Here is a 13,780-nt window from a genome sequence, read left to right as displayed (position 1 = left end):
AAGGTGTGTGACCACTTTAAGCTGGAGTATAAACTGATTTTTTTCTTCATCTTTTGTGTAAGTTTTTGTTCGTCCACAAATGAGGTGTTCGTGTTGACATTAATGTGAGAGTTGACCATATAGTGGATGCCGAAGAACTATAACTGAAACTTGCAATGCCTTTGGAGAACACGAAGCTGTTGTGGCTTTACTTGAGCTGAATAGTACGGGCTTCCTGTCACCTGGGTCTGATCAATTCACTTCTGTGGTCTTATGTCCTAAAGCAGATGGGGGGGATGCTTCCAAATGGGTTGCTTTGGGATGTACGAGCTTTTGCATGTGTGGTAGGTGAGACATTTGCTTTTGAAATTTCCTTTATGGGGCACGAGGGTAAATGCTGGTTGAGCCAGTATTAAAGCAATTTCCCTGTTAGTGGAGCTGACAGGATTTATTATGGGAAGAAAATGCAGCATACTTGAGGAAGCTGCTTTGCTTGTTTCCTAATTAAAATGTTGTACTTTTCCAGAATAGGTGCTGTCTGGGTGATGCCAAATGCAGTGGCAACCCTGTCCTTGTGGGATTTTAGATACGATGAAGTTTTGAGTGAGGAATCGAAATCAGGATCTACCTCTTTCTTGTACCCAAAATAGGCTTCTACTTAGAATGACTTTGGTTGCATTAGATAATATCTTGTGCTGTTTCCTAGAGCGGTGGCCTGAGCCTTGGCACCAGCCAGTAAGATTAATTTTCCTGTGTTATCTGGTGCTGGTTTTCTGCCCTACCTTCCTCTTCTCGGGTTCAGAAGGAAGATGTGCAGCGTTGCTCTGAGCTCCTGCTCTTTGTGCTGCCGCTTCCAAGTTGGGCTGAAGAACTGCAGAATGTATTTGCACACACTTGACTTATCTGCCTGTCCTCATAAATTGCCTACTTTATTCCTGCTATATGCAAATTAAACTTTATTAGTTTGTAGTTCATCAGCGTAGCCTGTGTTTATTTTTCAGCGCAGGGTTGGCTTTAGGAGTCCTGACTCTTGGTTTAAACCCGTAAGACCTTACTCAAAGCGCTTGCAGCCGTGCCGCAGAGTATGCCCTTGCTGGTGCCGTCTCCCCAAGTACGAAGGTGTCCTCCATGTCTTTTTTTTTTTTTTTTTTGGTTACAGAAAACGGAGCCGAGTTCTTTTCCCGGTGCATTGACTTGAAATTTCAATCACGTCCTTGTTGCAAAGCGGGAGGGTTACCAGGCTGGGTGAAAGCAGAACTCAGGATCTCACAATTTTAGCAGCATCAGCTAGACAAGACTGAAAAAAACACTTAAATAAGAGGATTTTGTGCGGAAGCAAAAAGGGTTGAGACTGCATTGAAGACATAAGCTTAGCGATTGCCTAAAGCCACCATAAATAAAATACTCTTTATTCTCTGAGGGGAATTTTGTTTGCATTTCTCCAGGTGATACTTTCTGGCTTTTCCATTAGACAAACTGCTGAGTCTGACAGTGATGTCCTGTTACCTGCCTCCCCCAGTTATTTTTGCTGTGGTAAATATCAGGATTTAAAAAAAGCTTGCTGCTAGCAAAGGTGATTGGCGACTGGCTGATAGCCTGTGCCTGCAACCTGAGCCAGGCTCAAGAAACAAGAGATGGGTCTTTTGGTGAGTTAATTCAAAGGAGGAGAGAGCCATGAAATGGAGGAATGAGGTAAAATATCAGCTGCGTTCTGCTGACGGCAGCAGTTAATAGCTGTATTTATTCACTGAGTCCTGTCGCTGTGCAAATTTAGGGGTCATCACAGAGAGTTTTGGATGTGACACCAAGAACAGGCGTGATCTTGGCTCAGTATTGACAGTGCCCCACTGGATGGTCAGACACAGCTTTCACATAGCCTTTAGGACGGGCAGAGCTATTTCAGAGCTTGGGAAGGTGAAAACTGGCCAAATGGAAGAAGTATTATCTTCGTGTTAAGCTGAAGGAGAAATCTGACAAGGATTGAAACTGGCACGTGTGTGTTACGTGCAGCACTCGCTGCTCCTGCATGATCTGTCTCTACTATTTAAATTTAGTAGAAGTTTTGCAGAACTTTTGTGTATTGTTAGCTCAAGCATTGTCTGTCTGCAGCTCTGACTTGAGGTAGGTCAGACATGTTCAAAAACAGCAAGGAAAGCACAAAAAAACCTGAAAGAATAGGCAAGCCTGGGAATTACAGCAAGGAAGGAATTCCAGGGAGTATAAATATTGTTAGGTGGGGATGTGATATTCTTATGGCCTATATATATATATATATAAAACCATTAGCTTCCCAGTTTAAAACTCAAAACCCTTAGCACTGAATCCCTTGGATGAAAGTGAACTGTCTTGCAAGCTTTGCGGCATAGTCAGCAAGGTACATGGAGCTAGACACAAGCGAAAGGCATATTAACCTACTTTTTTGACCTTTTAGGCAATCGGAGAACGTTTGGGGATGAGGGCTAATTAGATAACCTCTCTGTCTCCCCTCTCTGCCTTGCCAGGCATCCGATTACTTGCCAGAGTTATCTCATGAATTTACAACCCTGGCTGCTAGACTTGGGGACGCTGGAAAGTGCTGAGTTTGAATATTAAAGCGGGTGGCCGTGAGCATGGCAGCAGCTTCCCGGGGGCGCCGGGGGCTCTACGGATGGGCTGGTGTAAAACATTGTGCTGAATCGGTGATACGGAATATTTGGGTTAGTTATACTTTCAGTAAGCACGTCTCTGTTTGTTGTCACCTTGGTGATAGAGAATATGCCTCCCTGCTGCTATAATAACGTGCACTTACTCCTGCACACAATAATGTGTCTCAGTTTTTTTGGATGTAAATAATTTCTCATGTGAAGAAAAAAAATCTCAGTTGCAGTTGTCTGGAAGGAGAATCTGGATCACAGAATCACAGAATGAGATGGAGTTGGAAGGGACCTCTGGAGATCATCTAGTCTAACCCCCCTGCCAGAGCAGGGTCACCCAGAGCAGGTTGCACAGGAACGTGTCCAGGTGGGGTTTGAATGTCTCCAGAGAAGGAGACTCCACCACCTCTCTGGGCAGCCTCTGCCAGGGCTCTGCCACCCTCACAGCAAAGAAGTTCCTCCTCATGTTGAGATGGAACTTCTTATATTCAAGTTTGTGGTCATTTCCTCTTGTCCTGTCACTGGGCACCACTGAAAAAAGACTGGCCCCATCCTCCTGACCAGGACCAAGTTGCCAAACTTGGCTGTTTCTGCAAGAGAAAATTTCTCCATTTGACTCGAGCAGTTCCTCTTCTGATATTTTCGAGTCCAGGCTGATTGGAACACGAAACAAGCAGCACGTAGAATAAAAAGAACGTTTTGAAATACACCCAGCATTACCAGGATTAAAAGAAAGCATCACAAACAATGTGTTAGTGGAAGTTTGGGATGATAAACGGCAGTGTTGAATCTCAAGAGCTGTTGCATTTGTAGTAATTACGGTTTCAATTTCAAAAGAAAAAGAAATTGACCCCTGTGAAAATTAAGCAGCTCTTCCCTGGAGACTGATTTAGGCACTGCCTCGGTGATGTTTGAATGGAAGGCAGGAAGACAATGTGACTGTGAAAAACAGGTCATCAGACTTATGAACCAACACAGCCCTACTGTATTAGCTCATTGCAAAGACTGAACTAACCCAGTTAACCAGTCAGTAGCAGGTTTACAGAGTAAGAATGAAGTGATGAAGCAGGAAGATGAGTATTAATCCATCTGCGGGGTTGAAGCTGAGAGCGGTACAAAAGGACCTTGCAGAGGTAGCGGGGGTTTTTACAAAAGGGCTGTTGAGGGCAGGAAGAAGATCCTGTGAATGATTTCCTGTTGTGTGGGCTGCGAAAAATTTGCTGTTACTGGCCGCTGGGCTGTGATCCTGTGTTTGGTGTGAGCCAATGGGGGAGGGAGGTTGGCTGGGAGGCAGCTTCACAGATTTTAGAAAGCAAGATCTACTGGCCTGCACAGCACCTCGGTATATCCCAAGGTATTTTTGAACCTACGGAAAATGGTTGGAGTGTGGTGTCGAGCTGAGTCGCAAGGAAGTATTGAGAGGCTTTTGAAGTTTCTTGGTGGATTAGTACCGAATGGTTCCTGTCAGTAAAGCTGTCGGTGTCTGGATGTCTGGATTTTAGGGGTACACACTCACTTGTGCTCAACCAACATCTATGCTGACAGTGAGAACTCCTAGGCAGACAGGGCAACCCTCCTTGTGAAGTGTCTGCAGCATCAGGATGGAATCACGGAATTGTTGGAGTTGGAAGGGACCTCTAGAGATCATCTAGTCCAACTCCCCTGCCAAAGCAGGGTTGCCCAGAGCACATCACTCAGGGCTGCATCCAGGCGGGGCTTGAAGATCTCCAGAGAAGGGGACTCCACACCCTCCCTGGGCAGCCTGTTCCAGGGCTCTGGCACCCTCACCGGAAAGAAGTTTCTCCTCATATTTAAATGGAACTTCCCATGTTCCAGTTTGTGCTCATTGCCCCTCGTCCTGTCACTGGGAACCACTGAGAAGAGTCTGGCTCCATCCTCCTTCAACCCACCCTTTAGGTACTTGTAAGCATTGATAAGGTCTCCCCTCGGCCTTCTCTTCTCCAGGCTAAAGGGTCCCAGCTCTTTCAGCCTTGGACAAGTTCTCCAATCTCAGTGCTGTGCTCTGACAGGTGTTTTTCATTTTATTGAGCTACGATTTCCTATCTGTACATATATCTAACAAAGAAAATGATATTTCGTATTAAATCCAGACTTAAAACGGGAAGAAAACCCTGTTGTGCGGTAACATTAACCTAATTAAAGAAAATGTTCATTGGAATGGGTTGTCAGCTCTACAATCGATTTCAGTGACTTTAATCTCTTTTATTAAAAGTTAGCGATGCAGTTTTGCAGTCTGTGCAACTTCCCTACGTAGCTATTTTACTGCCGTCCCCATTTTACTCTTTCATGTGGGGCTAATAGATTGCATGTTCACTCCATGCCGTGATTTATTGGGAAATGACTTTTTGCAAACTTTCTGCTTCACAGGAATTCTTGGCACCAGATGAAAGCCAGTAAATTACATTGTCATGTTCAATGACAAGTTTAATAAATAAAACGTTGTTTCTGTTACCCAGAAGACAAACATTGGTGCAGAAATCATTAGTGATGGTGGCAAAAGGTCAGGATGAACAGCCTGTTCCCAGAAAGCCTTGTCGCTGGTCCATCCTGTTGCCTGGGGTGGCCCTGGACAGGTGATGGAGGCTTGCGTTGGACTTGATATGAACTAAAGCTGTAGATGTTAAATTAGTTTTGAAAGCAGATGCAAGTATCGACCATCTCAAAATACATCCTTGATGGGAAGGAGGTGCCAAGTAAAGTGTTAGGTTTTTTCACCGTGTACTGTACACCTTTGGAGATGTGCGGGAACTGAACTGCATTTAGTTGAAAAACAGCTATAAGAAATGCAAACTATAGCTGCAGAACATGCTCCAGGAGATGCTGAATTCTTACGTCAAGTAGTGAATTACAGTCTAGTGGCCTCCACCGTACTATCGGAGGTTGTTACTTCTTTCTTGATAGATGTAAACCAGCTTGACAAATAGGTGTTCCGTAAGATTGAGCTTCTTTAAATAAAGTAATGCAAGCAGCTCGGGTTTATTTAGAAACTAATGGATGGAGAGATGGGGAGGGACTCTGGATCAGGGAGGGGAGCCATAGGATGAGGGGGAAGGGTTTGACACTGAAAGAGGGGAGATTGAGATGAGATCTGGGGAAGAACTTCTTTGCTGTGAGGGTGGTGAGAGCCTGGCCCAGGTTGCCCAGAGAAGCTGTGGCTGCTCCATCCCTGGAGGGGTTCAAGGCCAGGTTGGAGGGGGCTTTGAGGGACCTGCTGTGGTGGGAGGTGTCCCTGCCCAGGGCAGGGGGTGGCACTGGAACTAGATGGTCTTTAATGTCCCTTCCGACCCAAACCATTCTGTGACTCTATGAAATGCCTTCAGTGTATTATAATTCACTTAATAATTGTTTCTGGAGTAGAGTTGGAGTGTTGGATGATGTCCCATGAACAGTGAATCATGCTTACAGGGTTTGGGGGTAAGAATGATGAAGCAAAGTCAAACACAAAGTGTGATTGAAAAGAGGCTTGAAAGGATCAGCCTAAAGGTAAAGCAAGGAACAAGGATTTGGTAAAACACTCATCGCGAGCTTTGAGGTGCTAATGGATCTTGAATGGAGGAGGAGACCTCTTTGGTCGCTGCTCCTAGAAGACCATTGCCACTCCTTTCATCTCTCTAGGACTTGCCATAGCTGTGCTGTCAGCCTGAAATGGTGACAAGTATCCGATGTCACCAGCATGCTGGTGGCAATGAAACTTAAGCTGCCTCATTTGCTCTCCTTCCCGAAGATTATTTTAGATCCCCGTGTGAGTCTTTGGAGCAGATATAGAAGTTACTCTTTCCTGTAGAACCTCTTTAAAGGGGAGATCCCTTGTGAGTGCTTGTCTGCCTGAAGTTAGCGTGTATTAAATTTCTGGACCAGTGCAGAACAAAAGCTGGTCAGTGCTTCTGAGGTTGAGAGGTTGAGGTTGGCCCTCTCATTTTTTGACAAGTGTGCAGGTGTGTGTGTCAGTGTGTGCAAAACCTAGACCTGGGTTTAGAAAACAAGCCATGGAACTGTTTTCAGTCATTAATTAGGGCTAGTGCTGCTTTTCCATAACATGCTCAATTGTTTTAAAAGTTAGAGCAGAGTAGAATAAAGGAAATAACGTTCTGTAGCAGAATGTCTGTGAGGGGGATTCACTGACTCAAAAGCTGGGATGTGACTTGTCAATTGCTCTGTAAGTAAATACCAGTTACGGGGGAGCTGTGGGTGATCGAGTACAGCAGCTTCTGCTAAAATCTTCAGATCCATCACCTCTTGCTTTTATTTTAACCTTTAATCCTTCTCACTTGTAATTCACGGATGAGCACTCTCAGCGTTTGGGCTTTCTTCTTGGTCTTGACCACAGCACTAATGTGACCTCAGCAAATTGAGCCAACCATGTTACTAAACATACGACATGGTGGTAAGTGTCTGAGATAATAAAAGCCACTGGATGACATCCTAACCAGAGAAGGCAAAGCTAGAAGTAGTTCAAGAGGAGGAGAATGTAGTCTGCATCCGTGTCATGTTTTAATAATCTTTGACCTATTCCTTTATAACTAGCCGCAGCGTAGCGTGTCTTCAGGTTTTATTATGTTTGATTGTTTCTTAAATATGCTGTTTCTCCCACTAGTACACCTTGCTGTCAGGAAGCTGTGATTTATAAGTCCATTACAAATGGGTTTAGATAGGATCTGCCAGAAGAGGGTTAATAGTCAAGGGAAAAATTATGCAGAAAACCAGATTGCAAAGAATATGTGCAGCTGATGGAAACGTCATGAGCACAGAACTTGTCTGGGATTCATAGATCGTACAGAGTTATTCCCCTTCCCATCTAATATCCTCAAAAGTGAATGCTGACAACCGAGAGGGGAATCCTGCGACTTAACATACTACTGTACTTTTTATTACGCAGGGGTTACAATAATTCAACCCTTTTGCTACAGCTTCTAGCAGTAATACTATCCTATTGTGTGATTTGAAAGGGGAGTCTTCTGCCTTCTGAGTTTGGGAAGTTGGCAGGGATTGAACTGACAAGCGGGAGGGGAAGCTGTGTATCTGCTTCAATTAAAAAAAAAAATTAGTGTTTAGTACCACAAAGCTGAAACATTAGTCAGACATTCCTGTTGGGAGAACTGACAGGAAATAATATGATTTACAATCTGGGGTGTGTCTGCAACATGAAAGGAAGGGGAAAAAAAAAAAAAATCATTTGCTGCTTGTGTACTTTTAGCCCTGAATTAATTTTAAAAAGATACTTTGCTTGTAAAGTGACCAGCAACCAAAGAGACCTGATATGTGATTGCTTCAAATTGCCTAAATTGAGCCAATGTTCTATTTTTGGTGTCCCTTCAGGTTTTTATCTTATACTTCTGTTCTCTGAAAACTGAGATGCCAGCCTGTACTTTAAGTTTGGATGACTTTTCAGATGCCAGTCTTAAGCCAAACTTGTGCGCGAAGGAGCTCAGAGACCTTTGTTCCGTCTGTTATAACTCAGTTGCAGAGTCCTAACAACTGTGGCATTTCAGGGCCAAACATGGGCAGCACGGGCCAAATAATGCTCTTGTTATGTGTGTGTGGCTTTTTTACCTTCTTCAGAACTGCTGAAGTAATTTTTAGATCATCCAGTTATTCTGACAGATGGGAAGGGAGGTAAGTAGTGTGGTCATGCCTTGAGTAGAGAGTTGGACAGAGAGGAACCTGATGAAGTTCAACAAGGGCAAGCGCCCTGCTGGAGAGCAGCTCTGAGGAAAAAGACCTGGGAGTCCTGGTGGACAACAGGATGCCCAGGAGCCAGCAATGTGCCCTGGTGGCCAAGAAGGCCAATGGCATCCTGGGGTGCATCAGGAAGAGTGTGACCAGCATGTGGAGGGAGGTCATCCGCCCCCTCTGCTCTGCCCTGAGGAGGCCCCATCTGGAGCCGTGGGTCTAGTTCTGGGCTCCCCAGTTGCAGAAGGACAGGGAACTGCTGGAGAGGGTCCAGCAAAGGGCTAGAAAGATGATGAGGGGCCTGGAGCATCTCTCTGCTGAGGAAAGGCTGAGGGACTTGGGTCTGTTTAGTCTGGAGAAGAGAAGGCTGAGGGGGGATCTGATCAACACCTCTAAATACTTCAAGGGTGGGTGTCAGGAGGATGGGGCCAGTCTTTTTTCCAGTGGTGCCCAGGGACAGGACAAGAGGGAATGGGCACAAACTTGAACATGGGAAGTTCCATCTAAACATGAGGAGGAACTTCTTTCCTATGCGGGTGGCAGAGCCCTGGCAGAGGCTGCCCAGAGAGGTGGAAGAGGCTGCCCAGAGAGGTGGTGGAGTCTCCTTCTCTGGAGACATTCAAACCCCGCCTGGACCCGTTCCTGTGGGACCTGCTCTGGGTGACCCTGCTTTGGCAGGGGGTTGGACTGGGTGATCTCCAGAGGTCCCTTCCAACCCCATATCATTCTGTGATTCTGTGAGTAGAAGTGTTATATTTGCGGGAAAGATTTGGTAGCCCAAGTGGCTTATTTCCCAGAGAGGGCTAAAACAGGGAGAAGCTGCCAGTGCAGCAGCGCTGAACTCCCTCAGCTGGTTTCTTTTGGTTGGGGAGTTAGCTCAGAGTAGTGTTAATATAGAAATACAATAGAGAAGTGAAACCAGCCTGGTTTTCTTTTTGAAGAAACTGCCCATCTCTGTTTCTGCTCAGCAATAACATAGTCAAATGAGCAGGAGCTATCGGAACAAAGCTGTGAAGGCCACCAGGGCATTAAGTCTGCAGATCTTTGTGATAAATAAGAAGCAAATTCCTGCTGACTATAGGGCTGGGAGCTTGAAATGAAATCTCTTACCTCCTTTCAAGTGGAATGGCTTAGCCTTTGAAATGGGGAGAGCTGCAGGTTTGTGTAAACCCTCTTAAAACCCGGAGTATAGGTTAAATCTCAGGTAACCTGCAACGGGGAGTTGTCAAAACTTGTGAATGAAGCCTGTGAATTTCTGTAAGCGTATATAGTGAATTGCATGTGTAAAGATACCATTTAAAAAGAAGTGCAAGGTACTTGTAAGTATAACTCGTCAGCTTGGTAGTGTCTATTGAAAAAACCAGTACAGCTTCTGTGAGGTGTTACTGGTTCTGCTGGTGACACTGATGTTTGAAAGGCTTTGGGCATGTATCTTGGCTTGTAATAACCTCGTTTATCAGGTGACAGTTCTGTACAAAGTATAGTGTAGACGTGGTACGGTTTATTACCTTGTCTGGCAGAGCATATTTGGGTGCCATGAACTGTACCAGCTCCTTGAGATATGATTTCCTTGCTGGTTTGCATAATCTTGGGTCAGCTCTTGTTGCGTGGTGTTATCAGTGTACAGTATCCTGGCAGGGGACCATTAACCAATGCCAGCCATTCCCGAGCCCTGTTCCCTCATCCTAAGGAGCCGTGTGCTTTCGGGGACATGAGGAGTGGGAGCCAAAAGGAAGTTGAGCATTTTGCCTGTTTTAATTTTTGCAATTTGCATACCTATAGTAAAAACTTGCTGGGTTTTTCTTATTTGTGTGTTCTGCATTGAAGGACATCTGCCTGTTCTCAGCCTTTGAACAGTATTGCTTACAGAGTGAATGGAATTAAAATATACAACCGGGCCTCTGTGCAACTGCACGTTTATACAACTGATTTTTTTTTCAGTGCTATTTGTTTTTATTTGAGCCTCAACACATAGTGACCTAGATGACCAGAGAGCTGTGGCAGTTCTGAGAGAGTTTCTCTTTTGGAAATAAGTACAACAGGGAAGACTGAAGAGAAGAGCAGACGTAGGCAAAGGGAGCTAAACAAACATAACTACTCCTATAGACATATTCATAACTTTTTTTCCCCGTGGTAGTATCATGGGAACACTATAGCAGATGCTTAAGTGGAGATTCTAGATAGCCAAACATCTTTAGAGGAAACTTATTAAGGAGCTTTCATCTAAGCTAATATTTTCAGTCTTTGAGATTCCTATGATCTCTAAATCCTTCAGTGACTTGAGCTGTAATAAAACTTCATTTAGAATTTCTGTCTGAACTCCCTACTCCTCCACAGGAGCTCTGTGCTGGATGAAACAGAGGAATAGTGGAAAACGGCCTCATATCAAGTAAACACTAAGCTCATTAAGTCCTGCAACCTCAAAGAGCTTGGCTTCGAGAGCAGCCCAGACTGGGAGACAGCCTGTCTAATCGCCCTCTCAGTGAGCAGGGCTTTATAAGCCTCTCCATGTCTAAAGGCAAGAATTCCGTAAAAATGTTTTGTCTGGAGGTCTGTTAAGAAACCGTGTCTTCAGTATGGAATTTTACAAGAGAATTAAGGAAATGGAAGTCCAGAACAGGTGAAGTTAAGAGTGTAGAGAGGTTAAGAGTGGTTTTGGCACCTTCTCTTTGTACGTAAGTACCTACAGCTACTCTAGATGCTCCAGCCGGGGCGGAGGTGTGACACCAAAGGATGTCTTTGACCACAGACCTTGTTGTTAAAACCTCACTTCACCTACAGTGAAAGAACCAGAAACAAAAGGTACTGGTAGAATTACTCGGTCGATTCTGAACTAGGACATAGCAGATGTATCCAATACCACAAGGTACCACTTTGCTCTGTAATCACTGTGCTTTGTGTTGCCTTTTTGATTGTGCCAGCACGGATTTATGCTGGATTAAAGTAACCGTATAACCACAGATTGAGGGACAGAAATACAGCAGAACCTCTCTTGATTTCAGTGCTTTAAGAGATCTTCTGGCAAGCCATTTAGTTATTTAAATGCTCTGCAAGAAAACTGAAGAGCCCTAATGCTCAGCCTTCCTTTTACCTCTTTCATACCAGAAAAATAGATTTTTGGTATGTGCTTAGATATCTTTGGTTTTCCATTGCACACAGTCGTGTCTGAACCCCTTTAAGAATCACTGCCTTAAATAGTCTTTTTACAGCTGCTGTGGAGTATATTGTTATAAAAATGGTCAGTCCAAGTTCTTTTGGTTAATCCATAAAACTCTGCAAATGTAGATACTCCTTCATCCAGAGTAGTTTATTTCAAAATTGTCACACTATAAAACACTTACTTTAGGGTTGGAGCTTTAGTGGTGGTTTTTAACATCATCTTTCCCCGGGCTTTTTTGTCTATTAAACAATTCCAGCTGGCAGAGGAGGACGGAGCACTTCCGTAAGTGTTCCCACGATCCCAAAGCGAGGAGCGTGACCCTGTGACCACGTGCCAGCTTTCCTGCCTTGACGTCAGAGATAGCGGGAGGTAAAGACAATACTTGGTGAGAGAGATCCCCCTGGCCTGAGCTCGGCTGCTGGAGCTGGGCAGGCGTGGGCCATCTAAATAGTCTCTTTTTCTGGGGCCTGAGATGTTAGTAGCAAAAATTGAGTAGTTCTTGCTTCCCCTGAACATCTAATGAAGATAAGGAAGACTTTTTTTTCCATGAGTCAGTTCAGTGATCAATTTGGGGTCACTTTCCAACACAAGTAACTTCAGTCCAGATTTGCTTCTCATGTTATTCAAGTATTTAAAAGAGTATGGGGGGGTTTATGTGCATTACTTGAATGCGTCCTTCTTCAGTGACAACAGGTGACTGTCCTAAACTTCAATTTTTGGTGTCAGTGCATCCTGCTTTTGAGGTTGAAGACTCAGATCTTCAGGAGACTCTTGCAGATATTTGGGAGTCGGTGCCTAGCTGTAGAGCTGGAATATTTTGCAAAGATTATGTCCTATAACCTGAACTGGAAGAGAAATAAATAGATAATCTCCCCAGACCAGGCTGTCTGACTTGCTGGCTGTAAAATATTTATCTTTTGATAGTGAATGGGTAGTACCTTTTAAGAACAGCTTTTATAATGGATGTCTGCTAAAAGGAGATCTCCCTCCTTTCCTCATTGCCAGGGTATAGCTTAATTGCAGGAAACTTTGCTTCCTGTTTCTCCCTGACCTGGGGGCTCCTATTGGAATAATGTGACCATGTAACCGCTTTAGTTTTGAAGCCTTTCTTAAATAAAGCTTTTGGAGCTTGGCAGGATGCAGGAGGGAGAAATTAAAGCGAAGCTCGTTCTATATGGGTGGCTGGAAATCTCAAAGGAAAAAGGGAGGGAAAGAAGCACTGAGACCAAACTGGCGATGCTTTGGCTGCCCGCTGACCTGCTGGTCAAAGGAGGTCGTATGGATTTTGGGTACTGTTAGGCTTGCAGGAAAGTGTCTGTCTGTTGGCGAGAAAGAGAGCTAAAAGTTATGTCAGGATGGTTCAGGTCATCAAGGCTCCATGGTAATGGCTGTTGCACATTTTCTGACTCTGAATTGAAGTTTTAAGGGTTTCTTCTTGTGTCAGAATTGGATGGGAGACCGGCTGCACTAAGCCCTTTGGAGTACATTACTTATTTCGAGAAATCACAGCAAAGTCCCTGATTTCTCAGATACGGGCAGCTTTTGGTGTGTGTTTTGTAGCAAGGAGGAAATAATGGATCATGCTTTGTGTGCATGTTTCATTCGGGGTTTTTGATAAAGCCAAAGGTGGGAGAGAGAGCACTGCTGGAACAGAATTTGTCTTGGATGCTGGTTATCTCAAGCTGAATGGCACAATACGATTGAGGAAGTTTTAAAACTGCTTCAGGAAAAGGAACTTTCAGTTCTCTAGCCCAGACTATTACTGAGGTAGCGTGGAAAAACAATGCATTAAACGTTTGCACGAGTGTTGGAAACAGGTTTTGGTGAGGTAGGGAGACTGGACTCCTTTCCCTCAACAGTGAAATTGGTGGCACGACACCTGTTAAACTGTGCTCTTAACTCCATAGTCTAGAACGTTTGCAATACCAGGTCAGTAATCTGTGATCAAATGGTACTGAACTGTACTGAATCTGTTTGTATTAACGCAAAACTTGCTGCTGTTAGAACTGGAAACTGGATCTCTGCTATCAGAGACTCAGGAAGCACCGCAGTTCGTGTGAACGTGATGTATTATTACCTGTACACATGGTGACGGAGGGATGTTCTTGTTTCTGCAGAGTGACCAGCAGCTGGATTGTGCCTTGGATTTGATGAGGCGTCTGCCTCCGCAGCAGATAGAGAAGAATCTCAGCGACCTCATTGACTTGGTGAGTATTGGGTGCTCTGAACCAAGTAATGGCTAAGTCCTGGGTGTCATGATCTGGTATGTAAGAATGTTTTCTGAAGCATCTCAGAGGAGTGGTGATTTGTTTCCTTG

General features: G+C 44.5%; 1 protein-coding gene across 3 annotated transcripts in view; it reads left to right on the top strand.

Moving 5' to 3' along the window:
* Positions 1 to 13,780, top strand: part of CAPZB (capping actin protein of muscle Z-line subunit beta) — a 77,198-nt gene that overhangs the window by 15,562 nt on the left and 47,856 nt on the right. For all 3 annotated transcript variants that reach the window (XM_074161759.1, XM_074161757.1, XM_074161758.1), the window contains one exon: positions 13,581 to 13,670. In XM_074161759.1, the coding sequence (XP_074017860.1) occupies positions 13,614 to 13,670 (57 nt within the window). In that variant the 5' untranslated portion in view covers positions 13,581 to 13,613. The remainder of the gene's footprint in view (positions 1 to 13,580; positions 13,671 to 13,780) is intronic.

Source organism: Numenius arquata, chromosome 20 (assembly GCF_964106895.1).
Source record: "Numenius arquata chromosome 20, bNumArq3.hap1.1, whole genome shotgun sequence".
Taxonomy (NCBI): Eukaryota; Metazoa; Chordata; class Aves; order Charadriiformes; family Scolopacidae; genus Numenius; species Numenius arquata.
The sequence above is the reverse complement of the archived record's forward strand: the minus strand, read 5'-3'. Positions and strand labels throughout refer to the sequence as shown.